General features: G+C 43.4%; 3 protein-coding genes across 8 annotated transcripts in view; 1 reads left to right on the forward strand and 2 right to left on the reverse strand.

Moving 5' to 3' along the window:
- Window positions 1–15,885, reverse strand: part of ACIN1 (apoptotic chromatin condensation inducer 1) — a 37,248-nt gene extending 21,363 nt beyond the window's left edge. For 5 of the 6 annotated variants that reach the window (XM_070426513.1, XM_070426499.1, XM_070426488.1 and 2 more), the window contains exons 1-4: window positions 15,559–15,885; window positions 14,082–14,147; window positions 11,750–11,861; window positions 11,219–11,338 (exon numbers count right to left, since the gene is read on the reverse strand). In XM_070426513.1, the coding sequence (XP_070282614.1) occupies window positions 11,219–11,338; window positions 11,750–11,861; window positions 14,082–14,147; window positions 15,559–15,870 (610 nt within the window). In that variant the 5' untranslated portion in view covers window positions 15,871–15,885. The remainder of the gene's footprint in view (window positions 1–11,218; window positions 11,339–11,749; window positions 11,862–14,081; window positions 14,148–15,558) is intronic. The other variant, XM_070426507.1, reaches the window with a different exon arrangement.
- Window positions 15,886–16,044: 159 nt separating this feature from the next.
- Window positions 16,045–20,415, forward strand: CUNH14orf119 (chromosome unknown C14orf119 homolog). Its single transcript, XM_070426538.1, has 2 exons — window positions 16,045–16,204; window positions 19,258–20,415. Exons 1-2 carry the CDS (start codon window positions 16,170–16,172, stop codon window positions 19,682–19,684), a joined length of 462 nt encoding a protein of 153 aa, XP_070282639.1. The 5' UTR covers window positions 16,045–16,169; the 3' UTR covers window positions 19,685–20,415.
- A 152-nt stretch (window positions 20,416–20,567) lies between these two features.
- On the reverse strand, window positions 20,568–25,375 carry CIROP (ciliated left-right organizer metallopeptidase). Its single transcript, XM_070406551.1, has 14 exons — window positions 25,081–25,375; window positions 24,863–24,947; window positions 24,721–24,772; window positions 24,254–24,397; window positions 23,861–23,986; window positions 23,407–23,491; window positions 23,129–23,274; window positions 22,881–23,052; window positions 22,630–22,699; window positions 22,457–22,553; window positions 22,082–22,354; window positions 21,651–21,880; window positions 21,290–21,469; window positions 20,568–20,775 (listed from the first exon to the last, which is right to left on the reverse strand). The coding sequence occupies exons 1-14, from the start codon at window positions 25,373–25,375 to the stop codon at window positions 20,568–20,570; spliced, it is 2,163 nt and encodes a 720-aa protein (XP_070262652.1).
- Window positions 25,376–25,705: the final 330 nt, after the last annotated feature.

Genomic DNA, 25,705 nt, shown 5'->3' on the forward strand with positions numbered 1-25,705 from the left:
ACATTCATGACATGAACACTCATTCAAGGCTGTTTTCTAAAACATAATCATAGCATATGAACTGGTTAATACATATTTCTATCAATTTCTTTGACTTCTATGCAGAAGACTATATAAAGCCCTAAGGGTCAAGATCTTAATAATTCCTGCTATGTATGTCTAAAATATTTTTAATATCTCAAAGCCAATTCACTTAGTACCAATAACTCAAATGTAAAATAACTACCAAGGGCTTCAAACTGTTTAGCAGAGATGTACAAATACTAAGTACAATATATTTTTCATTTCAGAAAGGGAAAGGGAGAGAGATAGAAACATCAATGATGAGAGAGAATCATTGATTGACTGCCTCCTGTACACCCCACACTGGGGATCGAGCTCGCAACCCGGGCATGTGCCCGTGATCGGAATCGAACCCAGAACCCTTCAGTCCGCAGGCTGACGCTCCATTCACTGAACCAAACTGGCTAGGGCCAAAGTGCATTTATTTCAATAAAATGTTTTCTCACTCTGAATTAAAACTCAAGATCTCACTAGGTTCAATGTCTTTTTTTTTTGTTTCCTATTGCTACCACTAGTTTTGACTAAAACATTATGATTAATATGCCAGTTTGTAAAATAACAATCTCATGAAATAAGTACTTATATGCATGGTTTTCAGGGCCTTAAAGTTCTTAGAAATTGCTAGAAGCAAACAGGACAAGGCTTCAGAAATGAGCCCTTCTCAATTATGTATTATACTAGAGGCCCGTTGCAGGAAGATTCCTGTAAGAATAGGGCTTCCTGCGGCTGGAGTGAAGCAGAGAAGGGAGCGAAACCTGCTGAGGCGGGTCGCATACGGCAGGCCCGGATGGCGGCCAGGCGGGCCAGTGGATCGCTGCTGTCCCGTCCTGCCTCCCGTATGCAAATTTAACGCCCATATTTGTTGGGTTAATTTGCATAGTCTTCTGATTGGCTGATGGGCATAGCGAAGGTATGGTCAATTAGCATCTTTGTCTATTAGTATAGATATGGAACTCAAAGTGAGATTTTTTTTAAAGGAAAAGTAAGTTATATTAAAAGAATGCTTGGAAACTACCAATCTAAGTCATTCCAAATAATAAATCCATGTAAAAGTGAAAAAACTTTCTCTCACATTTCATGAAGGATGTTAACTGTGGATAAATAGTATTTAAACTGGTGGCAAATAAAGCAGATGGTATGAGCTCTAACCCAAGGGCAGGATTTATTTCTATATTTCAACAATCTAAAATGAACTGGAAGACTGCACATATTTTATAAAACGTTACTTCATGATCACCTGATTAACAAGATCTCTGCATATACATCATTTTTTATCTGGGTTAGTGAATAAAGACTTGCATTATGGGTGTGTGCACAGGATCTATGGTTAAGGTATACAGTGACAGGCCAGATTCTTTAGTAAACATGTAAAGAACAATCTAAGAAACCAATAAATAATGTAGTGGCTATAGTAATAATTTCATAATTAAATGACCGGAATAGGTTAAATTATAACATTAATAAAACAAAAAGATATTTCCCCTAAGCACAGGTCCTTTGCAAGTATAAAGGAGAGGAACAGATTTATTGATAGTTTTATAAAAAGGAAAAAAAAAGGTAGGTGTGGGAGAGATGAATAGGCAGAGCACAGAGGATTTTTAGGGCAGCGAAAATATTTTGTATGAAAAAAAAAAAGAAAATATTTTGTATGATACTGTAATGATGAATACATGTCATTAATATTTGTCAAAACCCAGAGAATGTACATCAATAGTGAACCCGAAGATAAACTATGGACTTTGGGTGATTATGATGTGTCAATATAGGTGCATCAATTTTAAGAAGTGTACCATTCTGGTGAGGGGATGTTGATAGTGGGGGAGGCTATGCATATGTGGGGCAAAGGACATATGGGAACTCTCTGTACGTTTGTCTTGATTTTGCTGTGAAACTAATACTACTCTTAAAAACAAAAACAAAAACCATTACCCAGGTGCTCAAGAGTTAAAAAAAAGAAAAAAGTTAATCAGGTTGGAGGGAAAGTTAAAAATTTTAAATTGCAGATATTTTAAGCTTATACATAGATAATTTCCTGACCGGGAATCAAACCGTTGACCTAATGGTTCATAAGTTGATGCTCAACCATTGAGCCACACCAGTGGGCAAAAAAACATTTTTTAAAGAATAAAATCCTGCCCTGGTCGATTTGGCTCAGCGGATAGAGTGTCGGCCTGTGGACTTAAGGGTCCTGGGTTTGACTCTTGTCAGGGGCACATGCCCAGTTTGCAAGCTCGGTCCCTGGTGGGGGGTGTGCAGGAGGCAGCCAATCAATGCTTCTCTCTCATCATTTATGTATCTCTCTCTCTCTCCCTCTCCCTTCCACTCTGAAATCAATTAAAAAAAAAAAAAGAATAAAATCCTAAACTCTGGATAGAAAACCTACATAGAGATTCTCAAATACTCCTCAAATACAATAAACTGCTAAAATTCATAGACCTAGCCATCCCAAATACTTTTATCACTGCAAGTTCTATATAAGAAACATTTTTTATTTTCAATATATAAACCAGAGTTATAAGCACATATTTAAAGTCATATGAGATCGAAGATGGCGGCATAGGTAAAACACCAGAGACTGCCGCCGTGGACAACCACTTCAAAAATACAACTAAAAGTCGGAGCGGACATCAACCAGAACCACGGGAAGGCTGGCTGAGGAGAGTCTCTTCAACTAGAAGCAAGAACGACAGCATTCCCACGCTCAGCGGAGGCGCAGTGTGGAAAATTTAAAGGTACGGCGGTGCGGTGGTGAGGGTGCGCGCGCAAAGCGGGCTGGCGGCTGAGGGCGCGATTGTCGTTTTCAATTAGGAGCGAATCTCAGACTCTGGGCTACAGATCCGGGCGAGTCTCTAGGGACCCAGACTCAAACGGGAGAAGCGGGACTGTCTGGCTACGGCCCCTCCGAGGTTTGCAGCGATTGCTGGGACAGAGAGGCAGAGCCCCTGGGGACCGACTGAGAGCGGCCATAGCTGCTCCCTCCCCCCCGCCCTGTTGAGCCCGCCCCGCCCAAACCCTGCGCACAGCCATTTGCCGACCGCCTCAGGCAAGGGCTGGACTAGCACCTCCCCTGAGGACTGAAGTTTTCCCACAGCTGATTTCCACCGCCAGTCGGCCTGATGGTCAAATCCCTCTAGTGTTAACTACAACAATTAAGGCTTCGCTAGAACAAGACTGCGCACAGAGACCACAAGGGGGTGCACCAAGAAAGCATAAAAGATGCGGAGACAAAAAAACATGACAGAAATGGAGGATATGGAGCTAAGAATCGCAATTTTGAGGGCTTGCCATAAATTTGTGCAAAGCCTCACGAAAACTAATGAGACCCTCGATGCTACGATAAAGAAATTAGAAAGTAAGCATACACGGACTGAAATAAAGAATATTATACCCAATAGCAGACCAGAGGAGTGCAAGAATCAAACCAAAGATTTGACAAAAAACACCCAATTGGAAAAGCATAATGAAAAAAGAATCCAAAAGTGTGAAGACAGCGTAAGGAGCCTCTGGGACAGCTTTAAGCGGACTAATATCAGAGTCATTGGAGTCCCAGAAGATGAGAGACAGCAAGATATTGAAAACCTATTTCAAGAAATAATGGCAGAAAACTTCCCCCACCTAGTGAAAGAAATGGACTTACAGGTCCAAGAAGCGCAGAGAACCCCAAACAAAAGGAATCCAAAGAGGACCACACCAAGACACATCATCATTAAAATGCCAAGAGCAAAAGACAAAGAGAAAATCTTAAAAGCAGCAAGAGAAAGAGGCTCAATTACCTACAAGGGAATACCCATACGACTGTCAGCTGATTTCTCAACAGAAACTTTGCAGGCCAGAAGGGAATGGCAAGAAATATTCAAAGTGCTGAATACCAAGAACCTACAACCAAGATTACTTTATCCAGCAAAGCTATCATTCAGAATTGAAGGTCAGATAAAGAGCTTCACAGATAAGGAAAAACTAAAGGAGTTCATCACCGCCAAACCAGTATTATATGAAATGCTGAAAGGTATCCTTTAAGAAGAGGAAGAAGAAAAAGGTAAAGATACAAATTATGAACAACAAATATGCATCTATCAACAAATGAATCTAAGAATCAAGTGAATAAATAACCTGATGTACAGAATGAACTGGTGACTATAATGAATCAGGGACATAGAAAGGGAATGGACTGACTATTCTTGGGGGGGAAAGGGGAATGGGAGATTCGGGAAGAGACTGGACAAAAATCATGCACCTATGGATGAACTCAGTGGGTGGGGAGTGAGGGTGGAGGGTGGGGTGGGAGCTGGAAGGAGGGGAGTTATGGGGGGAAAAAAGAGGAACAAATGTAATAATCTGAACAATAAAGATTTAAAAAAAAAAAAAGTCATATGAGAGATGTTTTGTGGTTAATAACAGGCTTTCAGTAAATATATATATGCTCTGATTAAATAAACATAATTTTCGGGGTGGGGGTGGGGGGGAGAAAGCATGTACAAAGTTGGCCAGACATAAATGTATTAAAGTTAGGTATATACAAGCAAATAGCTTCTTTCTCCACCTATTGTAAGCTGCATACTATTCTATTGGATCATATTATTTTGATACTGTAAAATGGCAGCAACAGGATTCTAGATGATTACCCCTCGGGAAGCACTTGAGTAGTAAGTCATCAAAAAGATGAGGGTAGCCCAGCCAGCCTGGCTCAGTGGTTGAGTGTCGACCTATGAACCAGGAGGTCAGGGTTCAATTCCCAGTCAGAATTGTACATGCCTGGGTTGCGGGCTCAATCCCCAGTGTGGGCGTCCAGGAGGTAGCTGATCAGTGATTCTCTCTCATCACTGATGTTTCTCTCTCTCTCTCTTCCTGTCCCTTCCTCTCTGAAATCAATATAAATATAGAAGAAAAAAAAAGATGAGGATAAAATGGGCAGGGCTGTTCAGAAAGTTTTGGTCATCATTGTGTTGTAAAAAATGTGACAAGCAACAAGAGCTTAATAAGCAGTACAAAATATAAGGAAGAGATGAGGAATCTCTTTGTACAAAGCTGATAGGATGAAGACAAGCTTCTGGGAAAGCTGCCATCTTCTATTATGAGTGCATGGCCACATAAGTGTCCTAAACCAGATGTGAATAATGTGTAGAAACTGAGCATCTTTTGCAAAAGGTGGGGCTAATAGTGGTAACAGGTTGCCCTAACCGGTTTGGCTCAGTGGATAGAGCGTTGGCCTGTGGACTGAAGGGTCCCAGGTTTGATTCTGGTCAAGGGCATGTACCTTGGTTGTGGGCACATCCTCAGTAGGAGGTGTGCAGGAGGCAGCTGATCAATGTTTCTCTCTCATCGATGTTTCTAACTCTCTATACCTCTCCTTTCCCCTCTGTAAAAAATCAATAAAATATATTTTTTAAAAATAGTGGTAACAGATTAATAGATGTATTTCAGGAACTGAAAAGCAAGTCAGGGTAAATTATAAGATCTCCAAGATTCCAAAGCCAGAAGCTTTCAGGAGAAAGGAAAATATGGCTGCTAGCTGCTAGTCAGTGTAGAATGTATTAAGGTGAAGAATATAACAGTCATATTGGAAAGTAGTTTCTTCATCCTAGAAAACAAATCCCTGGGCAGTATTTGCAGGACCCAAGTAAGGTAGCTAAAGATCACAGCAAAACCTGTGGTCAAAGGGTATCCTTAGGTTGGAATAAAATGTAGGAATTAAGAGAATGGAGACCAGGCAATGTTGCCAAACCTAAATCTGAGTAATGGTAGCTATATAAGTAACATTATCTAGCATTCCTCTAGAACTGCAGCATCCAGATTTAATATGAGAAAAAGAGTAAGTACCACATGCTTTGTAAGCCAAAGACTGGCTACAATCCCCTGGGGCTATCCCTTTGTTAAAGAACCTGTATTCTAAATATTCATTTTTAAATATTTTGGAATTTTTCTTCCTACTTTTCCTACATCCAGCTCTTTTTGAAGAAATTAACAAGGATTTTTGTATACCCAGTTATGATCTTTAAGGAAATCCAGACAAATTCTGACTATTGGAGGGTGGACAGTGACTCCCCACACCTTAGAAAATCTGATAAAAGTGATGGAGAGTTAAGAAGTCAAGAAGGACGCCTGGCTGGCATGGCTCAGTGGTTGAGCATCAACCTATGAACCAGGAGGTCATGGCTCGATTCCACATCAGGGCACATGCCCGGTTGTGGACTCGATCTCCAGTGTGGGATGTGCAGGAGGCGGCCAATCAATGATTCTTTCTCATCATTGATGTTTCTATCTCTCTCCCTCTCCTTTCCCCTCTAAAATCAATAAAATTAAAAAACAAAAAACAAAGTCAAGAAGGAGAGCCAGGGAGGATTTTATAAACCAACTAGAGCAGTGGTTGCCAACCAGTGGCCCGCGGACCACTGGTGGACCACTGGTGGTCTGTGAGATCTGAAAGGTTGACGACCGCTGCTTTAAGGAAACCTTTGGAGCAGTGGTCGCCAACCGGTGGTCCGTGAACCACTGGTGGTCTGTGAGGTCCGAAAGGATGGCGACCACTGAACTAGAGACCTAGTGCACAAATTTGTGCACAGGTGGGGTTCCTTGGTGTGGCCTGTGGGGATTGGGCTGAAACCGGCAGTCCAATGCCACCTGCTGCTCCTGCTCATCCTGGCCCCACTGCGCCTGCAGTGGGCTCGTGCCTAAACAGACCAGATCAGGAGAGGCTCACGCTGCCACAGGGGCACTCACCAGCTGTGAGTGCTGTGTCTGGGGCCCATCCGTTAGCTGAGCAGCGCTCCCGCTATGGGAGTGAACTGACCACCAGGGGGCAGCTCCTGTGTTGAGTGCCTGCTCCCTGGTGGTCAGTGCACATCATAGTGACTGGTCGACTGGTTGCTTAGGCTTTTATATATATAGATTCTTCCTTCCTATTTGGAATTTTGTCTACAGCACATAAACTGGAGGTTGCCAGAATATAAGTCAAGGATCCTGATGAAATATAATACTGAAAAACTATTCTTTCAGTTAGTCATTCATAAATTAATCAACAGAACTCTAAGAGGACTTTAAAAAATGTAGAGTCCCAGAAGTCACATTCCCTGAGTTTCTCAGGGTAGGGCCAAGGAATTCATATTCTTTTTCTTCTTCTTCTTTTTTTTTTTTAATATTTTTTTATTGACCTCAGAGAGGAAGGAAGAGGGAGAGAGAGAGAGAGAGAGAGAGAGAAACATCCATGATGAGAGAGAATCATGGATCGGCTGCCTCCTGTAAGTCCCCCACAGGAGATAGAGCCCACAACCCAGGCATGTGCCCTTGACCGGAATCAAACCCGGGACCCTCCAGTTCGCAGGCTGACGCTCTATCCAGTGAGCCAAACCAGCCAGGGCAGGAATCCATATTCTTAAAAATAGTAAACTAGTCCTGGCCAGGATGGTTCAGTTAGTTGGAGTGTCATTGTGAGCACCAATAGGGGGCATGTTCAGTCACGGCGCATATGGGAGGCAACTGATCAATGTTTCTCTCTCTCTGAAACCAATTAAAACAAAGCAAAACAACCTGGCTGGTGTAGCTTAGCAGTTGAGCCTCGATCCAAGAACCAAGAGGTCACGGGTTTGATCCCTGGTCAGGGCACTTCCCTAGAAGGGGGTGCATATGGGAGGCAGCTGATCAATGATATTCCTCTCTCATCGGTGTTTCTATCTCTCTATCCCTCTCCCTTACTCTATTACAATTACTACTTTCATCTCTTTTATTTTTCACCTCTCTCTTGCCTTTTCTTTTACCTGTCCCTGACTCCTCCCTCCATTAATGACAGCCACAGGCAGCATCCTGCTGATGACATAAAGCACTGAAGAGACTAGCTACCCTCACTCTACATCTTTGCTTTTGAAATTTTATTTCTATGTCAGGATACATTCATTTCAAATTCCAGTTGTTTTTGTTAATCCTCACTCGAGGATATTTTTTTCCATTGGTTAAAAATTTTTTTTTTAAATTGGTTTGAGAGAGGGAGAGGGAGAGAGATAGAAACATCAATGATGAGAGAGAATCATTGATTGGCTGCCTCCTGCATACCCCATACTGGGGATTGAGCCTGCAATCCAGGTATGTACCCTGACAGGGAATTGAACCATGACCTCCTAGTTCACAGGATGACGCTCAAACACTGAGTCACGCCAGCTGGGCCACTAAATTTTTTTTTTAAGAGACAGTGGAAGGAGTGGGAGAAATAGAAACATCGATGTGAGAGACACACATCAGACACATTGATTGGTTGCCTCCCACATGTACCCCGACGGGAGCCAGGGATGGAGTTTGCAACCGAGGTATGTGCCCTTGAGCAGAATAGAATCCAAGACCCTTCAGTTCACAGGCTGATACTTTAACCACGTAGCAAAACCAGCTAGGGCTCAAATTACATTCAAACTGAGACATGTTTTTTTCTTAAAATGAGTTCCTACCCTAGCTGGTTTGGCTCAGTGCATAGACTCTATGCACCCCCTTCTAGGGAAGTGCCCTGACCAGGGATCAAACCCGTGAACTCTTGGTTCTTGGATCGAGGCTCAACTGCTAAGCTACACCAGCCAGGTTGTTTTGCTTTGTTTTAATTGGTTTCAGAGAGAGAGAAACATTGATCAGTGCATAGACTCTATGCCACAGAGCATCAGCCTGTGGACTGAAGGGTCCCGGGTTCGATTCCAGTCAAGGGCATATGCCCAGGTTGCAGGCTTGATCCCCAGTGGGGGGTGTGCAGGAGGTAGCCAATCCATGATTCTCTTTCATCATTGATGTTTCTATCTCTCTCTTCCTCTCAGAAAATCAATAAAAATATATTTTTAAAAAAATGAGTTCCTCATCAAATCATGTTCCTATCAAGAATTTTCAATGGTTCCCCCATAACCTTTAGAATAAAAAAGCTCATACACATTCACTTGATATTCAAAGCCTTCTGCAATATCATCCCAATCTACCATTTAAATTGTTTCTCTATTCTTGCCAAAACCGGTTTGGCTCAGTGGATAGAGCGTCGGCCTGTAGACTGAAGGGTCCTGGGTTCGATTCCGGTCAAGGGCATGTACCTTGGTTGCGGGCACATTCCCAGTGGGAGATGTGCAGGAGGCAGCTGATCGATGTTTCTCTCTCATCGATGTTTCTAACTATCTCTCTCCCCTCCTCTCTGTAAAAAATCAATAAAATATATTAAAAAAAATAAATTGTTTCTCTATTCTTGAACATGAAAGAATACTTTACATTGGCTAAATCAGTTTGATACCTCTCTTTTAAAGATATCACAATCATCCCTATCTCTATACCTTTGTTCCCTCCTAAAAATACCCTAATCTCCTCTGTGCCAATTCAAATCTTACCCATTTTTAAGGCTTAGCTCAAATCCTACACCTTCATGAGGCTCTCTCTAATCCAGTCCTCAGAATGCTTTTACTCTTGAATTTGTATGTTACATGTGTTTGTACTACTTATATGTCACTTAAAAACCTGACATATCATATTCTAGTGTTAATTTTATGTGCAATTATCTTTTCTCTCCCTAGATTTTACAAATGTGCTAACTCCCCATATACATATGGAGATATTTATGTAGCAGAAATTCAGTAAATATTTTGAGTGACTTTTATTTAAGAAACACTGACAACTAATTTATAAGTTTTCCTCTTCCTCTTGGCTTTACAATTAAGAAAAAAAGAGTGCTAAGAGTGAAATGGATCAATTGAGGGTCTGCTACTTTTATATATGAGGAGAAAAGAAGTCTCTTAAAAAATGTATTTTTCTCCAATCATTAAATACCTCCTAAAAATCTATTTTCAGGAAGAAATTCTATATTAATCAGAAGAGCCAGCAACTTTCAAACATTTCAAAAATGTTAAATATGAAATTATCACCTTCCCCAAGACCACTGATATGGTTAATGATTCAAAACAATAACATTAATAATGATTCAAAATACTTGTTAATTTACACATTGGTTTAATATAGCTATCTACTGTACACATATCTTATATACATATTCTCCTAAAAGGATATTGTCTTAGCCCAGTGGTGGGCAAACTGCGGCTCGTGAGCCACATACGGCTCTTTGGCCCCTTGAGTGTGGCTCTTCCACAAAATACCACGTGCAGGTGCGCATGTACAGTGCGATTGAAACTTCGTGGCCCATGCGCAGAAGTCGGTTTTTGGCCTGGGCGAGTCTATTTTGAAGAAGTACTGTTGATATTTGGCTCTGTTGACTAGTGAGTTTGCCGACCACTGCCTTAGCCCAATCAGTGTGGCTCAGAGGTTGAGTGTCGACCTACGAACCAGGTTTGATTCCTGGTTAAGACACATGCCCAAGTTGTGGGCTCGATCACCAGTAGGGGGCGAGCAGGAGGCAGTGATCAATGATTCTTTCTCATTATTTATGTTTTTATCTCTCTCCCTCTCCCTTCCTCTCTGAAATCAATAAAAAATACATTTAAATAAATAAATAAATAAATAAAAGGATACTGTTTTAGATAGGTAGTTCCTAGCAAACAAAGGCTGAATTTACAGACTTTTGCTTGCGATATTATGCAAAACTAAGTGCTTAATAATGTGAAAAATTTAATCTTGCCTGAACCTAGTCCACACAGTGGGTTAGAGCTCACGTAATACTCTGCACTGACTTTCATAGCACAAAGCACAATTCTAATTAATTATGTAATAATTTGGTTATGTCCATCTTCTCACTAGACTATAGATTTCATTAGGGCAGAGACTTATATTTCTCTACTATATTCCTGGTGCCTTGTACATGCCTGGTGTAAACAGGTGTTCAATAACAATTATGAATTAATAAACTGCAGCAGATGCCTTTTGAGGGGATGACTAGATGTGCAACTCACAATATATATAATTGATAAAGAGGTAAAAGAAAGTCGTGACTGTTGCTAAATTCAGAGGTAGAAGAGGTTAAAGAGGTAGAGATGAGAAGAAAAATCATACCACCATACAAAACATTCTGAGAGGTTAACACAACAGAGGTGAAAGCAGACTTCAAAAAGGACATAATTTCCATGAAAAACATGTCAACTATCAAGTCACAGAGTTTCCCTGGGACTTTAATGGAGGCTTAGTATGAAAGGAGGTGTAACTACCTCCCCCCACCAACTACGCACGATTGACAAAATTGCGCAGTGGGGAGGGAGATACGTACTGGGCGAATGTCTGCTGAGCTCCAGCTCTGGTCTCTCCAGGCTGCTCTGAAAGTCAGGAGGCAGCAGGGAAGCCACTCCCTCAGGATGGATCATCTCGTCCTCCGACTCAGCTGAAGCTTCTGCAAAGTACAGATTGGGTCGGGGCAGGGAGGGAGTGAAGGGCTCAGCATGTGGGAATATGTAGAGGAGTGAAGGAGATCAGGCAAACTCATGGATAGAGTATATACTAAAAAGAGTGCTTTACATAGAGAAACACTCCCTAGGATTAAGCTCTTCCTCATCTAAAAGGGTGCCTTAATTTACTTATTACTCTTCCTGTTGGCAGGAATCCTTTTCTAATAAGACAGTCAAATTGTCTTCTTCCCTGACAAAAGGTAAATAGTAACTCACTTGGCATAAACTACCAAAGCAAATAAAATAGTCTTAGGCTGACTTATTCCTGAAATTGCCTAGTTAAACAGGCCCATCTACTCAAAGTTACAGGAACAAGAATGAAGAACTCCTTGTAAGAAGTGACAGTCTGGGCTTACCTTCAAGTTCTGCAGCTTCTCGAGCTTCACGTTCCAGACGCTGCCTAAGTAGCTCCTGCTGCTTTTCCAGATATTGCTTTATGAAACTGTTCTGGCTCATTTCCTCGCCAATCTGTGTTGAGGACATGAAAAAAAAAAAGTCTAGGAAAGCAAAATAGGGAAATGCAAGGAAGAAAATTCCATGGAGCAAAGGTCTACCCCTTATATCTGGACTCAAGAAAGATGATTAAAATGTTGGACGGCTTCTTTTTAAGCGACTTTTATGTTGAAGATCAAAATAAATGGTCCTATGATTCACAAAAATGGCAAAGAGAAACTACACATAATTTCTTATTTTATTTCTTAAGTATATATATATAAAAAGTATAAAGTATATATATATATTTTTTTAAGTATATATAATATATTTTATTGATTTTTTACAGAGAGGAAGGAAGAGGAATAGAGAGTTAGAAACATTGATGAGAGAGAAACATTGATCAGCTGCCTCCTGCACACTCCCCACTGGGGATGTGCCCGCAACCAAGGTACATGCCCTTGACCGGAATTGAACCTGGGACCCTTGAGTCCATAGGCCAACACTCTATCCACTGAGCCAAACCAGTTAGGGCCATAATTTCTTATTTTAAATATTCAGTTCCCATCCAAAAAGCGATGCACAACTTAAAAGTAATAAAAATTCCTGTAAAATGTCTTTTAATCTAAATTTTTAGATAATAGGAAATAGTATCTAAAAATAATCTAAATTTTTTAGTAATATCAAGAAATAAAAGGGGAAAATACTAGGTCATACTATTTCATCTTTTATTGTTAACAAAAGACCAATCTCTACCTATCTAGGGAACACTTTAACAAACATCTCCAAAATTCAAGTACAGTACTTAAAAAATATGAAAGCAAGAGACTACATAAAGGGATATCCATTCAGCTTTAGACAGGGTTCTAACTCCACTTTCTTTGGGTGATAATACTTGGTAACAATATTTAAAATGCAGTCGCTTAATCCTTCCCATACTTTTTTTTTGCAACACAGACTCCCACATCACTCTTCTGCCCTTCAGCTTTCTCTCCACAAGTCCTCCACGCAAGAGTCTTCTTGCTTGACAAATGCTATTAGAACTCCAGGAAAAGGGAAAAAAAAAACTAAATATGTTCTATGTTACTAGTCATCTTTCCTAAGCATAGTAAATGTTTGCTTTCACCTAAAGTAAGATGAGTTTCTTGGTACTCAATGAACATTGATGAAGTGTGGGTTGCATGTATTAGAGAATGTATTTACTGCAAAAATTCTGTTAATAAAAGCAAAGCTTCAAAGACTAAAACGCAAAAGGATATAACCATAAACTGATTAACTTATGCAGTGTCGGATGCTTAACTAAATCTCTGTGAACAGGCTATAAGACAGCTTAATGAGGTGATAACAAGGGAGTAAGAATTTTTCCAGAGTATCTTGGGACTTCATCTAGTACTGGAGCTGCACACCACTGCAATAACAAAGATCTGGATTTTTCCTTTAAGTGCAGGACACACTACAATGATGAGATTTTAAAATGGAAAAAAATCTTAAGAGATCATACAGTCTAAGATTGAGCTAAAATATTAGCTTTCAAGGTTGTTGTTTTTTTAAACTGTGGGATGATTTCTTCTAAAAAAATCTTATGCAAAAACTCAATATACAAACCAGATAAAAATAGATTTAATCTAGTTTAAGAGGGGAGTGTGAATCTCTCCTTACTTGGGAAAAGGTATCTTCCCTCGGAAGCCCTCAAAAAGCAGCTCCACAAAACCCCAGCAGAGCAGTTACAGTGCTATGGATCTAGTTCAACCTCTTTATCTTATACACAGGGAAGTTGAGGAAACCAAGGCTTTCAAAGGTTAATTATCTTGCCCTAAGTAACAGAGCAATTAATAATGTTTAGGAGTAACTTTATGGTTAGTATTAACACTTTTAATGGTGGATGATTTCCAAAAGATTGAATTCTTGGAAAATCTTAGCCAAGCATTTTCCTTATGTTATATCTACAGTCAAAGACCACTATTTCCCCCAAATCAATGGCAAATAAATGACTTCAGATCCCAGTACAACACTTAATCAGTTGGAGCCACATTTTTTCTGCACACACCATTTCAAGTATCAGAAATCAACTAACAGCTCCTCTGAGTCTGTTCTTGAATTCTTTATTAGAATTCAACTGCCCTGGTCTGAGAACATTTCTGACCCAGGGAACTTAGGAAATATTGGTAAGGAATTAAGCATCAAATATACATCGTGTCCTTCCATGTATCTGTGCATCCAAAGAGCCTACCCCATCTAATGAACCTTCTTCCTTACCTGGGAATTTGGCTGAAATGCAGCATGGGGCGTTGAGTGTTTCTGTAAATTTTCTAGCATTAGAGCCTGGTATAGAAAAGGGCAAAAAGTCAGAAAACAGAGAAGAAGAAAAAACAAAAACCCACCCCTCCCTCAATCTCTTCATTAAGTGCAACGACTAACCATACACACTTAAACTGTACCTTCCAGGGACCTAAAAGCCCTTCACTAATACTGTTCTCATTTATCTTCAGAAGACCCTTAAAGGTAGCCATGGTTACTGCTCCCAAATGGACAGAGGTAAAATGTAGGCACACAAGAGACAATCAGGGACTTGGCTATGCAACAAAATCAGTGACAGAACCAGTGCTATAATCCCTATTACCTTCGGCACTTCTGACTAGTGCTCCTTCTAAATCTGGTAAAATTACTTCAAATACTCAAATCAGCTTCAAATACATGAAACCAACATGGGGCTACTGGCTGTGGGCTGATTGAATTACTAGGTCAAACAGTTACCCAGGACTAGATCTACTCGAGATTCTTTTCAAAAGAGTGACACGTAGATTTATCAAATTTAAACATTTTCAAAAAGGAGGCTACAGAACAGAATGAGCTCAGACTCTGTAAACTGTGCTCTAACCCAACACACACACACCCCCGCGCGCACAAGAAATGTCAGCTTGTGTATAAGCAACGGTCTGCCAACTTAACCCTTGAGCCAACCCAGCCCCAATACTACCCACCACATATCCTAATTAACCCTAATTAAAACCAAGACAGCCTCATCTTCCCTCCATTCACACAAACCTATACACACCAATCCACCCATCCACCGCATGATGATCCCACCCCAACTTACTCAAACCGATTCAAAATCCCCAACATATACCAACCTGCCTCACCTCACCAACATTCACCGAACTCCAATCTACTCAAATTGCTTTTGAATGCCCTATTAATTATACACCCCTCTCTAACCATGTCCCTTCAAATTAAGGATTCTCTTCACCTCACCTCCTAATATAATCAGACACTTTTACTCTACTCCAATCCTATTATTCTGGATACCGATACCAAGCCCATCAACCCCTCTGCCCAGCTATACCCCTAACTCCGACCCAGCCCAACCCGCCCCCCCTCAAGCCAGCAACGCCGGTGGTTGTAGTGGGATTTAACTCCTTCTGCAGCGCATGCGCCGAAACCACAGACACAAACAAGGAGCGGGTGGGGGAAGGAGGAAGGAGCTTAAGACACTCCGGGAGAGTAGCGCGCACCCTCCCATTTTGGGCTCGCGCCGCTGCCGTTAAGGCGGGAACCGGCGCTATCTCAATTTCAATGCGAGCCTCGCCAACCACCGTGCGCGCGGCTCCGGAGGTTCGCGCTGGCGGCCTGAGCGAGCTCGCGCCGAGCCCGGACACTGCGCCTGCGCCTCGGCAAAGACTCGTCTCTACCGGGTCCGCTCCCCTCCGACACCCCGGCAAAGCCGTCTCCTCACCCCTTTGAGCCGCTTGACCAGGGCGCTCTTCTGCCCACTCTTGGCTAGGCCTCGTTGTTCCAGTGCGGCCTTCAGGTCGGTCACCCGTAGCGCCTGAAGAGGCTTCCCGTCCAGAGTCACCTCCTCCAGCTCCGCCATCTTGCGTGAGGTACTCGGGTCCGTCCCGACGGCTTCGGGCATCTTCGGTAATTTCCGCCAACGCCCTTCGAACGTACCGATCTGACCCCGCCCACTGCCGTAGTGAACCCCTCGATTACCACTCAGAACTCTCCGGGTTCCTCCGGAACTGCTCGGGTGTTTCCGTCTCCACATCGGCACCAATCGGTTCTCTCCATCCTCCTAGATGCTCCCCCCTCCCTCGCCCTGCTTTTAGAACTCGGTTATCTCCGTTTCACGGAGGCTTTGAATCGAATCTATTCGGAAGCCCTCGACTTTGGCATAACCATGATCGGAGTCATTCGGCTCTCTTCGGACCTAAAGCTGAGGCGCTGAGGTGCTTGGGTGTTTGGAGCTGGTCCGGGACCGGAAGTGCGTGGGCTGCCTGGCTGGCCTTGCTTAGGGTTTTCAGGAAACATGGAAGCGGTGGCGATAGTTGGAGCCTAAGTACTCTGATGGTCTCTCGGTGCCCCGTGAGAGGAAAGGGGAGGTAAGCGGGGTAGAAGCCCCTCCCTGGGCTGGGTGAGACTCGGTGTTTGCGGGTCACCCTCGTAGGGCAAGTCTCCCGCTCTTCTACGGAAACAGTTGCCGCCTCCCATCCTATTAAATCCCCACCACTCCCATCTAAGGCTACGTTGTTCTTTCATACTTCGAAATGCCAGGCTTGATGGCCTCCAAAGTGGGCAAGTGGCAGCACCGTGTCTTCGGACTCAGATTGAAGTAATTCATGATCACTGAACTTGAGTTTGCCATGGAAGCCAAGACTTGGGAAAAGTTCCCCCTTTCCCGGGAAAGGAGAGTAAAGTTCCTTTCTGAGGAATTGCTTCCTGTTAAGGCCACTGAAAAAGGACAGCCTTTCTCAGGACTGTTTTGGTACTGAACTGATGTTATTGCTCGGGGGTTCCTTTCTTTCTCACTGCAAATAATCCAATTTGCAGTAGAAGAAATACAAACAGTAAAATAGCTCATATACAATAGTAGTTTAAGGTTTTCATTGTTGGAGATTCAATTATGGGCCTTGGAAACTATTCAGGTTGGCTGACCTAGTTGCATTAGTGGTGCAATTAGTGTCACGGCATCAATAGGTATTATATTAACTTTTTAAAATTTGATTTTAGAGAGAGGAAGGGAGAGAAAGAGAAACAGAAACATCGATCGGTTGCTTCCCAAACGTGTTCTGACCAGGGATTGAACCTGTAACCTGTGCGGTGACCAGGAATCGAATCTGCCATGGGAGGATGCTACAACCAACTGAGCCACCTCCCCTGGGCTCAATAGGTATTATATTAAACATTAAGGACAAATTTTCAAAGACATGAATTGTCATCTACAGCAGTGTAGTAACATTGTTCAATCCTTAAGCCACCAAACCAATTAGACTTTTTTCAGCCTTATATAAACAGGTTATTCTCTTGTTTATCTTACTCTTTTATCTTATTTTGAGCCAGGCGCCCATCACTTATTCTGCTCTTTAATTTTTTCCTGGTGCTTTACAGAAAGTATAAGGAAGTAATGGATGTTATGAAATTCTTGGCATATTTTAGAAGTTATATGCATATTGCAAAGGAGGTGTGTGTGTGTGCATGCATGTGTGTGTGTGTGTGTGTGTGCATGTGTATGTGTGTGTGTATTAGTGCCCCATGTGCACGGATTTGTGCACATTGAAAGGAAAATAATTAGAAGCTGTCTGGCGGGGTGGGACGGGCTGAACACGCCCTGGAGCCAACCTCCCTCTGTCCCTCCCCAGCTGGCCACACCTAGGGCAGCACCTCGACTCGAAGGGCATCTGTGGAGTGAGCGGGGTCCCTTTGGCAGGTGGAGTCCCTTGGCCCAAGGGGTCCCGGAATTGCAAGAAGGCAGTTCTCAGGTGACACTCCCAGAATCAGGCTCTCTCCTCTCTGGTTCCAGGGTGCATAACCCCAGAACCGCCACTGCCAAGTGACCACAGCTCGGCAGCTCCTGAGTTGAGCATCTGCCCCCTGGTGGTCAGTGCACGTCATAACCTAGTGGCCAGTCGGATGGTTGCTTAGCCCTTTATATAAATAGATAAATGTTTTATAATGTGTTTTTTTCCCCCTTCACTGTTGATATTGCTGGAATGATTAGTATCTAGATCCTCCCTGATCAGCTGCATGTACTTGATTAAAAAATGGGTTCCTTTTTTTTCACTTAGGGAAGATGTGATAGACCAACATTAATAATTGTTTTTTTTTGCCTTTACTCAGTTTGCAACATAGGAATAGGCAGGAGAAAACGAGCAAGAAATGTATTGGAGAAGCTGGAATTATTGAGGGTCAAGGAATAGCAGGGAAAGAGGAAGAGAAGAAAAAACAAAAGAGAGGTGGAAGGGGTCAAACAAAACCAAAAGGCACCTACACATAACTCAAGGTTACCATAGCCACAATTCCCAGAGCAAAGAAGATGTATGTAACAAGAGTATTTGGCCTTGCAACTTTTGAAATTGATCTTAAAGAAGCACAAATATCTTTTTTTCCCTCAAAAATTCTCCTGTGGTGCCAAAGTAACAAGAGGATGAAATCATCATTCAAGGAGACTTTACAGATGACATAATTGATGTCATTCAGGAAAAATGGCCAGATGTTGGTCATGATAGCATCAAACATCTTGGAGAAGTGAAGAAGTGATTTTTAATGATCTAAACTGAGAGTTGATATGGCCAAAGGGAAAGAGGTTTTTTTGAGAAGATATATGTTTATCCTACAGTAAAACTGTAAACTACCCTCACCCTTGGCATTTTCACAGTTCTGTACAAGGCTGTTTTTTTTTTTTTCATTGCTATAGTCTAATAAACGGGAGACATGCTTATGCATGAAATAGAATTTAGTCCAAAAATTTTGGTCATTTGCCCAGCCAGTGTGGCTCAGTGGTTGAGCATTGACCTGTGAATCAAGAGGTCATGGTTTGATTCCCGGTCAGGGCATATGCCTGGATTGTGAGTTCAATCTCCCTTCCTCTCTGAAATAAAAAATATATATATTTAAAAAAAATTTTTTGGTCATTTGAAAAAGTGTTGGTTATTTTTAGATTATAAGGATGATGGAGGGAAACAGTGGTTAGGGAGGGTAATAGGTTTGAAAAAGAGAGGAAGGTTGGCAAATATAAAATGAAGTTATGCTTGGAAAATTTCTCTGAAGTCGTTGGATAACAACTGAAATAAAGGACCCTGTTTCCCGGTAAATTGAATTGGTGAAAAGTAATTTTTTAAAAAATATATTTTTACTGGTTTCATAGAGAAAAGGAGCGGGAGAGATAGAAACATCAATGGTGAGAGAGAATCACTGATTGGCTGCCTCCTGCACCCCCCATACTAGGGATTGAGCCCGCAACCTGGGCATGTGCCCTGACCAGGAATCAAACCATAACCTCCTGATTCATAGGTCGATGCTCAACCATTGAGCTATGCCAGCCAGGCAAAGTAATTTTCTTTTAAATGCTGATGGGATGTGATAAGATTCCTTGTTGTTGGGAAGTTATATTTTGGTTGATCTCTCTAAAGAGTATATAACTGCTTTTATGTTTCAGGATGCCACTGGAATCATCATCTTCGATGCAGCTATCCTTCTCTTCTCTCTTACCCTCAGTGCCAGGCCATTCTATTAACTCTTCCCTTCCCCCAATGTCTTACATCACTTCCCAGGAAATGAAGTGTATTCTTCACTGGTTTGCCAGTTGGTCAGGTCCCCAGCGTGAACGTTTCCTACAAGACCTGGTAACTAAAGCAGTGCCGGGAAAATTACAGCCATTGCTAGAAGGTCTGGAGCAGCTTAGTGTGTCTGGAGCCAACCGACCACCTTGTATCTTTGAGTGCCAACTACGTCTTTGGGATCAGTGGTTTCGAGGTTGGGCTGAGGAGGAGCGCAATGAATTTGTCAGGCAGCTGGAGGTCAGTGAGCCAGACTTCGTGGCAAAGTTTTACCAAGCAGTGGCTGCTACAGCTGGTAAAGACTGATAGGCACTAAAGTCAGAGAAGACAACCATAGTTGATGGAGCCGAAGCCACAACTCTACAGTGAGAACTTCAGATGTGCCACTTAAAGGTCTGGGGATGGTATCCTGATTCACTGACTGAGCTTGCTGTCTAGTACAGGCCTGGTTATTTCAATGTTTACAGCACACCCGCTGGACTACTAGTGTAAATGTTTTCCATCTAAGCAAATCCAGAGTAGCAGTCTGCCTCTAGCTTACTTCTTTCCAGGAGATGCCAAACCCTCAGGAATTTAATGGCTTTTTTTTGCAACTATAACCAAAAGGCACCTACACATAACTCAAGCCTACTGCTGGCCCATGGGGATATAAAGTAGAACCTTCCTACTCCAGAAGCAGGAGAGAAGAGCAATAAAAGATCATGTTTTATATTTAGCTGGATTCAGATGTCTGGTTTCACCTCCCTTAGCAGATTCAGGCATAATTATGTGACATCCTAACCACTAGCTTTTCCTGTGATGATTTAGAAAAAATTATGGAAAAATCAGAAGAGGGAGATAATTATTCCTTCCTCCACACTGATGTGTGTTTGAATCCAAATAGTACTGACTTTTTCCAAAAGCATATGTGATATCCTTGGAGTTGTTAGAAGATATTCTGTAAGTTTGCTCTATAACAATATGAAAAAAAAAGTGACATTCTTTAGAGGTTGAAGGGTTTATTTTTTTGTATCAAAATAAAGAATGAATCTTTGGAATCATAAGTCTCTACCTGTTTTTTCATTGCAAACCCAGTATAAAAAGAGGCATTCTGAGAAAAGTAGAACTTAAGTGTAGCTAGCAGATTGACTCCCATCCAGTTGTCTTCCAAGAAATAATCTGTCCTGCCCCCATCATGCTCTGGGTAACATCACACCTCCCTTATTCCTCCAAATGAGCCCCTTGGGCTTTGGAGCTCTGATGAATGGTAAGGGGCAGATGGTCCCACCTGAAGAGTAGGTCGTTTCTGATAGGCCACGGTTCCCAGTGCACCCACCAGGATAAGCAGCATTAGGCAGAGCACTACTGACAAACCTAGGTGGGTCATGGAGGAATTATGACCCGAGGTAACCAGGAACCTAGGAACGAAAGTAATATTTGGCTTGGAATAATGCCTAGGCTTAGGAGGTGAAGGGCTTTATTATACATAGAGCTCATAAAACCCTGCTTTATGCAAACAGTAAACTAAACAGAAAATAAGAGTGACTACAGAACCTGAAAATAGGAATATGACCAATATCCAAGTCTTCAGCATCTTAGATTGTTGGAAGGAGACTTAACTTGACAGGGAAGTGGCTTAAGGGGAAGGTTGGCTAAACTGGTGTTTAGGTAGTTAGACCTGGTGCCTGGATAGTGCTTAAAAAAAGAAGGGGTGGTAGGGTCCCTATGTCCTAGAGATGGGGGAACTCCACTATCAGGATGGGAGGGGTGTCCTATAATGATAGGCCAGAGATAATCATGTCAGGGATCCTTATTTCCTGAAATAACCCTGTATAAACTCATGTATACACATGAGTAGGTGCTTAATAAATACAATTTCAAACATCTGGACTAGGAATTGGAAAAAAAAATCTACATGCAATGTTATCTTACTTGCTGTATTCTGTGGTAAAGTTGGCTCCTCCATAATATACTTCTAGAGGCTTCTTCTGGAGAGTCAGGGTCAGGGCCCTGTGCAGCATACCAACCGAAGGCCCTTGGCAACCAGGGGGCTTCCACATATGCACAGTGAACACCAGACTAGTGGTAATTGAAGGGCTGTGGAAATAGCACCTAAATAGACATTTGGATCTATTAATGGAGCGATAGTCTCTGGAAGGCTATATCTCATGAAACTTGCAGGCTTAGGAGTGGGATGAACAGAAAATCTCCAGAAGACAATTGTGAAGTAAAGGACTTAAGCATTCTCTATGGCCCATCATAAAAAGCCTCGGCCTGAATTGTCCCTTTTTACCTTCTAGCGCCTCCTCTGCTCACCAGAGACTGCAGGATTGCTTCAGTCAACTCTTGTCCTTCTTCCTTCCCTAGGGAATGGCCTGGGGGCCCAGCTAATCCGAAAGACAGCCTGAATAACAGGTCTTGGGTTGACAGACTCATAGATGGGGAAGTAACAGCATCTGTATCTTCATTAGTCTGACACAACCGACCCCGGGGACAGAAGAGAAGACCATAGTACCCAGGTATCTACAAGGAAACATGTAGCAGGTTATAGTCAGTTACTTGCTCAAGTCCTCCTAAGAAAATGTACAGTCTAGATCTGAGTCTTGGGCTCACAGGTTACTTGGTAAAAAATGAACAGAAAATAGTTTGGTTAGTACCACTGTACAAACATTCCCAAATTTCTTTTAGCCAGTGTGCTACAGCTTTTTCACCTATGACACCCACCTGAATAGCCTTTCCTGGAGGGCATGAAACCCAGGGGGATCCCTCCAACTGCACCTTGTAGGCCCCCCTCTCTGTGCATTGATGTAAGTAGCAGTGGCCAGTGAGTTCTTCTTCCTTCAGGTGTGGGATCTGAGAGGGATGTCTGACCTTGTCCCCAGGGAGCAGTTGTGATGTGAGGTTGGAAAGGAAGCAACGACTCTGGGAATGGTAGATCTCCCCATGGGGATTCTCTGCCCCAGGTGGGAATCCATTTTCCTTTTTCCAGCATTCACTCTGAAGAGCAGGGCAGAAGATAGAATAGTGTTTTGTCTCGATGTCTTTGAAGTTGACTCCTCTCTTTGTCCATTCAGTTTCACTGTTTGCTAATCTACTCACCCGGTTGGCCAAGGGCTTGTACATGCGGCAGCCTTCCAGCACAGGGTCTGAAGAGCAGCTTCCCTTGTCCAAGTGCAGGTAGTGGCAGCCCAGTCCACTGTACGGGCGGAATGGTAGAGTGACACTCGGATCACTGACAGCTGCACAGCCCCTCTACCACTCAGCACACATACCTGCCAGTACAAAAGAAGTCTGAGGAGCCACTCCCACATGTGGTCACCAGGCCAAATTCCAGGCCAGATCCTTTTTGAGAGATAGGGAGAAAGAACATTCAAAACAAACGAAGCCCCAAACATTCCTCCAGTGCTAGCTATGCTTACAGCCTCCGTTACATCTTAGCAGCAGATACTCTTTCCAGCCTCTCTCACTTCCCCCAAGCTGACTTCGGTCATGTGTGCCTCTGTAATGCTCCCGTATTTCTCACCATGGCCCCACAACAGCTCCTCGGCAGCACTGTGGTTGACTTGGTACCAGCCTGAGTCTTTGAAAGCAGCAAGAGTGATTGGGTCTAGTCGAGTGCGCTGGGCACCATCGAAGATAGCGGTCATTATAGAGCCTTGGAGTAGTCGGGCCTCCCAGTGTGAAGACAAAGGGCCCTAGTGGAGGAGTCAGCTGGCTGCTACCTGGCTACTCCCTCTTCCTTCCATCACCCCAAGGTGTTCTTATTCTCACCTCTTCTTCCAAGGGGGCACCCAGTGAAACCCCTAGCACTCCCAAGTGTTTGGCCAGGCTGTGGCTAACAGTTGGGGTGGTGAGAAGCAGCTGTCCCCACTCATCTCGCCTTGTCACCTGTTGCCTTGTAGAACAGTTCTCTCCAACTGAGTATAGAAAGGGGAGAAGGCAATATGAGGAAAGGTGAGGTGGAATTGGAAGGAAGAAGTTCATGAGATAGCAGTGATTCCTTGTAGTTGACATTGTGGGAAGGCCTCTTCCTCATTCCTCTCATTTACCGCTGGGTCCTGAGGGGCAATCCCGCCACTTCTTGAAGAGTTGTCCAGAGAAACCCAGGGCATGGAGCAATTCGTGTAGTGTGGCCTAAGGACAAATGACAGCAGAGAGAGGGAACTGGATTTGCAACAGGATTAGCCAGCCACTCTATAGCTTTTCTGCCCCATCACTTCTTAGAACTTGAGACACCTTTTATTGAGATAATGAAAGGGTCCTTGGAGCTTGGGAATGAGGAAGCTAATGGCAACTTGCCTTGGGTGGGGAGGTGGAGGAGACAAGGAAGAGAAGAGAAGGGGAAGGAACAGAAAGGAAGACAAGGGAAGGGAAGGGAAAGGCGTGGGCAGGTGTGCTCTGGGGAGGGAGAGAGCCTATTCCATCCTTAATAGGTTCTTCTACTTCATGGGAAGCTGAGGGACCTGCCCCACCTCACCCAACCTGTCACTATACAGTAGTCACCATGACGATGTCACTATGGTTGAGGCTGGGGCTGGTGAGATGTTGGGCACAGTAGACAATGGTACCAGCAAGGGGCCTGTCTTCTGAGTCCAGCTGGCAGCAGGCAGCATAGGCAATGATAGAGGTCTGTGGATGGATGAGTCAGGACAATGTATGGGCAGAAAGGAGAGAAGGGGGGTAACATAGAAGAAATCTTCCTGAAAATGGAGGTTCAGTGTTACCAAGGGATGGTTTAAACTTTAGAGGGTTTTTAACCCTCACCTAAACTTCATCAGCATGTCCAAAGTTACGCCAAATAAGCACAATTTAATAAAAACTGCTTTTATGCTCCTTGCCCCTCGTTTAAGATTAAGAGAGGCAGAGTAGGGAAAAGGGATTTGATTTGAACCTCACCTCTCGGTGGCACTTGGCAGTGTGGGCAACCCGCACATACAGGAGAAAATCAGTATTTTGGACCCCAGGCCCATCTGGCTGGATCAGTTGCGGGGGACCCTGCTCTGGCCACAAAGCATAACCACGGAGATGGGCATCAGGGATCTGGCAGGGAGTGAAATGTGACATCTAAATTAGCAGATGGGCTGGAAGATATGACAATAGGAAACTGGGTACTAGGAGTGAGGGGCAAAGAGTTTCTATGTCCAGTGTGTCTTAGTGTCATCTAGGCAGCTGGTTAGAATGAGGAATTCTACCGTCACCCGCCCTACCCCAAATCTCTGATTTAATAAATTGCCAAAGGGACACGGGGCTCAAGAACCTGTATTGCTAGGGAGCACATTAAGTAATTCTGATGCTGTTGGTCTTGGAGAGATCTAAGCAGGCTCTAGATCTTCAGATCTCCAAAGCTGAGAATGTAATCTCACCTTTGCACCCAGGCAACTTTCTCCTTTGTACCCTGGGTTCAAGAGGCTGCATCTGCAAAAAATGAATATCTGTGGGTAAGCTGGAGATATTTCTGGGTACCCTGAAGAGGCATTGTATACATTCACAATGACATGAACTCACCTGTGGTAGTTTGGAGTATCTGGGTCTCCCCAGACAGCATAGCAGTACTGTGCAGGGTCTCGGCTCAAAAGCAGGGGTCCTTGCACTGGAGGCACTAAACAAGATGAAAGGTCCATTTCACCTCAGTATCTTGGAGTTCCAGTTCCTCTTCTGTGGTGGTTTTCTGCCTCAGTTCCCTCTGTTCCTCAGCCTTCCCTGACTCCTGTTCATCCACTCACCTGCTAGGACACCCTGGAGTCGCTGAGCAGCCTCTCTCACTGCGGCCAGGGCTCGGGATTCCCCACCCATCCCATCTCCCTCAGGATCCCAAGCTCCACCTGACACAGGGTCTCTTATATGGCAGGTTTGGATTCGGAGGGGCTGAGGATCACGAGAGCCAGGGAAGGTGAGAGGGGAAGAGCGGATGTTCGGGGGAAGTTGGGAGGAAGGTGGCCTGAGAAGGCTCACAGACTTCTGTGTCTCGTCATGTAGACACCTGCGTGTGGCAGCCCCCAGCAGCAGCAGCAGCAGCATCTTCCGTCGGTGTCTTCCAGAGCCTGCCCTGAGGCTCTCTTCCTACCCCTTCTTCCCTGCCTCACTGATTTCTGGCTTTCCTTTCTTTACCATCTCTCTGCATATCTCCTCCCACCACTTTTGCTTATTTTTTTCAAGATTTGAGTGTTGTTGACTAAATCTACAATACCTGCCAGGAGGTCGGATGTGAACCACAAGAGCCAAAGTTGTCTCTTCCCAGAGGTGCCAGAGGTGGAGAGCTGGGTGAGGGGCAGTGTTATTCCCAAGGCCTGGCCCACCTGCGAAGGAATTCACCTAACCAGCTTCCTTCTCTCATCCTAACTCCCCTGC

The sequence above is a fragment of the Myotis yumanensis genome, unplaced genomic scaffold (assembly GCF_028538775.1).
Source record: "Myotis yumanensis isolate MYYU_CA2020_CCGP unplaced genomic scaffold, mMyoYum1.0.hap1 SCAF_1, whole genome shotgun sequence".
NCBI lineage: Eukaryota > Metazoa > Chordata > Mammalia > Chiroptera > Vespertilionidae > Myotis > Myotis yumanensis.

Excerpts from the sequence above, each read along its gene's own strand:
- CUNH14orf119 (XM_070426538.1), top strand. The coding sequence starts at position 16,170 with ATGGTCTCTCGGTGCCCCGTGAGAGGAAAGGGGAG. Across the intron at positions 16,205-19,257 it reads CCCGTGAGAGGAAAGGGGAG|GATGCCACTGGAATCATCAT; the intron begins GTAAGCGGGGTA and ends TTTATGTTTCAG.
- CIROP (XM_070406551.1), bottom strand. The coding sequence starts at position 25,375 with ATGCTGCTGCTGCTGCTGCTGGGGGCTGCCACACGCAGGTGTCTACAT. Across the intron at positions 24,773-24,862 it reads GATACTCCAAACTACCACAG|ATGCAGCCTCTTGAACCCAG; the intron begins GTGAGTTCATGT and ends CATTTTTTGCAG. Across the intron at positions 22,700-22,880 it reads GGAGCTGTTGTGGGGCCATG|GATCTGGCCTGGAATTTGGC; the intron begins GTGAGAAATACG and ends TCTCTCAAAAAG.